Below are 2,304 nucleotides of genomic sequence, written 5' to 3' on the forward strand. Positions count from 1 at the left end.
AAGAAAGCCCCCCACAACGAACCCACCCCCCACAGCAATAAGAGGCGGGGGGGGGGGGGGGGGGTCGTCATTGTTATGATTACCTAAACACAAACACAGGAAGCCTAACCTTTATCCTACTTACAGCAGCACATTTCTTCAGGTTATAATAGCAACAACTTTTGAAGGCGTAAACAAGGCACACAGCATTTTCCATCTTAACAGTTGTTAACCAAGATAGTGACACCTGTTATAGGTTGCTGACAGGATGTTGTCTGATAGGATGTCAGCTAACTGCCTAGAGGCCCCCTCATGTGTCTTTGGCAAATGAGGTTGACCTTCTGAAACTTCAGAAAGTCAGCACCGTTTTCAAATTCCTCATTTCTAAATTAAAATTAACTTCAATTGATTGTTTCACCCATTTCATTAATTGCTTATTTATACGCTCATGTTGACGAATTAACCGAATCAGATCTTTAGCTGTGGAGATGAGTTCCCCCTTCACCCGGTCTCTGTCGTCTTCAGTTTCTCCGCTCCACCTTATTCTTCTTTTTGACGGCCTTGTTGGTTGGTTATAAATGCTGTTGAATAGACTTTCTAGTCTGTAATATTCTGTTTACACCCCCAGTCTCCAGTGAAGCCATTAGCATATTTCCGGCATCTTCAGCTATGTCATTCAGAGCTTTCCTCAGCATTATTGACACTGTATAGTAGGATATTCCTCCTGCTGCCACACTGCCAATAATGGGAATTAAGCTCACAACATATTCAGCTACACTTAAAGACATAGTCAGTAATGAAGTCTTCAGCAAGGTTAATATTGCATCTTGGTTTATCCCATGACGCAGTGGTGACTTCATCAGACTCTTCAACTCCTCTACCGGTTTCCCAGATCTTTCACTCAGCAGCTGCAGGGATTGATCATCCAGATCAAATGCACTGTAGTACTTTTTCAGCTCTCTTGCAATGATGGCTAAGTCCACAGCAAATGAAAGACCAGGAACAGGAATTGTAGCCATGCAAGCAGAGAGGAAGGCAACTTTTCCAATGTTTTCCTCTAGAGATTTCTTCTTTTTTTCATTAATTTCGTGTGTGATATTCGGCAAAGCCAACATCAGCACACGTCTCTTATGCTGTGGAAGCTCTTCCTCCATCCTCTCTTGTAGCAGATTGAAATCATACTTTCCAAGCTTCCAGCCAGAGATCAGGAACACGACAGGACCCTCTTTCGGGATGTCTATCAGACCTAGACAGAATAAAAAGTAAAAAGTTAAAAAAGGGCTATGTTTTTGTAATAATTAATGTATCTTAATAAATAGGAAGATACATATGATTATCAGTCTTTATTTTTAACATGAGCAATGTAACGAATCAGCTCATGAGGAAATATGAATAATTAACCATAACTAGTTATAATTATATACAGTATATAATCAAATATTTTTGAAGACAATTTTAAACATTTTTGTAGCTCAAATCATTGTCATGTCAATAACTGAATAACTAACCTTTTTCACAGTCCTCTCGGATGGCGTCCAGTGTCTTTTTCAGTTCAAAGGTCTTCTTCCTCTTTGCAGCTTTAATGCTTGAGTCAATCTTAGTACGAACAAAATAAAACTTTTTCCTCATTCTCACAATCTCCTTAGCCAGCTGAGTGTGGCATTCCTTGAACCGATCTGAAGCGATGATTATGAAAAAATCATAGCGTTCAAACTCAACCTTTTCAAGATACTCATCAGCTTTGAAGTTTGGTGTTCCAATGCCAGGAAGATCCCACACTTTTACATTGTTATATTTTGGGTGAAGATAAACTTCAGGATTCATAGTTGTCTCAATTTCACCAGTTTCGGCAGAACCCTCATCGTCATTCTTCAAACCCCTGAATGCATTTACAAAAGTAGACTTTCCAGAACCAGACTCTCCTGTCACAGCAACGTTTAGTTCTACAAAATCTTGCTGATCAAGGTATTTTTTGATCGTGTTTATCGCTGATGAGAGATCCTGAGTAGATATTAATTCTTTGAGATCCTGCAGTTTCATTTGAGTTTTAAAGTCATCTTCAAATGTAGCCATCTAAAAAAATTAAAAAATTAAAAAAATAACCATGTCAAAAATGTTAAACACCATAGAACATATGTAGGAAAAAATTTAAAAAGTTTAAGCCCTGTAGCTTTACATTTAATGTCAGAAGTCCCCTTCAATTTCAGGGCAAACATGCTGGCTGATTAGTTGACAGTGTAAACAGTTTGCAGTGACTGAATATTAAATATTGAAGACTTATTTCACATTTTACCTAATGTCCCATTCTACCTAATGTTGTCTTAT

General features: G+C 38.2%; 1 protein-coding gene across 1 annotated transcript; it reads right to left on the reverse strand.

Moving 5' to 3' along the window:
- Window positions 1-599: 599 nt before the first annotated feature.
- LOC107575111 (interferon-inducible GTPase 5-like) lies at window positions 600-2,052 on the reverse strand (the record flags this gene model as incomplete). Its single annotated transcript, XM_016261518.1, has 2 exons — window positions 1,488-2,052; window positions 600-1,225 (listed from the first exon to the last, which is right to left on the reverse strand). Coding segments are annotated over exons 1-2 (1,191 nt in total), but the record flags the coding sequence as incomplete, so codon positions are not given.
- Between the last annotated feature and the right edge of the window lie 252 nt (window positions 2,053-2,304).

The sequence above is a fragment of the Sinocyclocheilus grahami genome, unplaced genomic scaffold (genome assembly GCF_001515645.1).
Source record: "Sinocyclocheilus grahami isolate Dianchi unplaced genomic scaffold, SAMN03320097.WGS_v1.1 scaffold2470.1, whole genome shotgun sequence".
Taxonomy (NCBI): domain Eukaryota; kingdom Metazoa; phylum Chordata; class Actinopteri; order Cypriniformes; family Cyprinidae; genus Sinocyclocheilus; species Sinocyclocheilus grahami.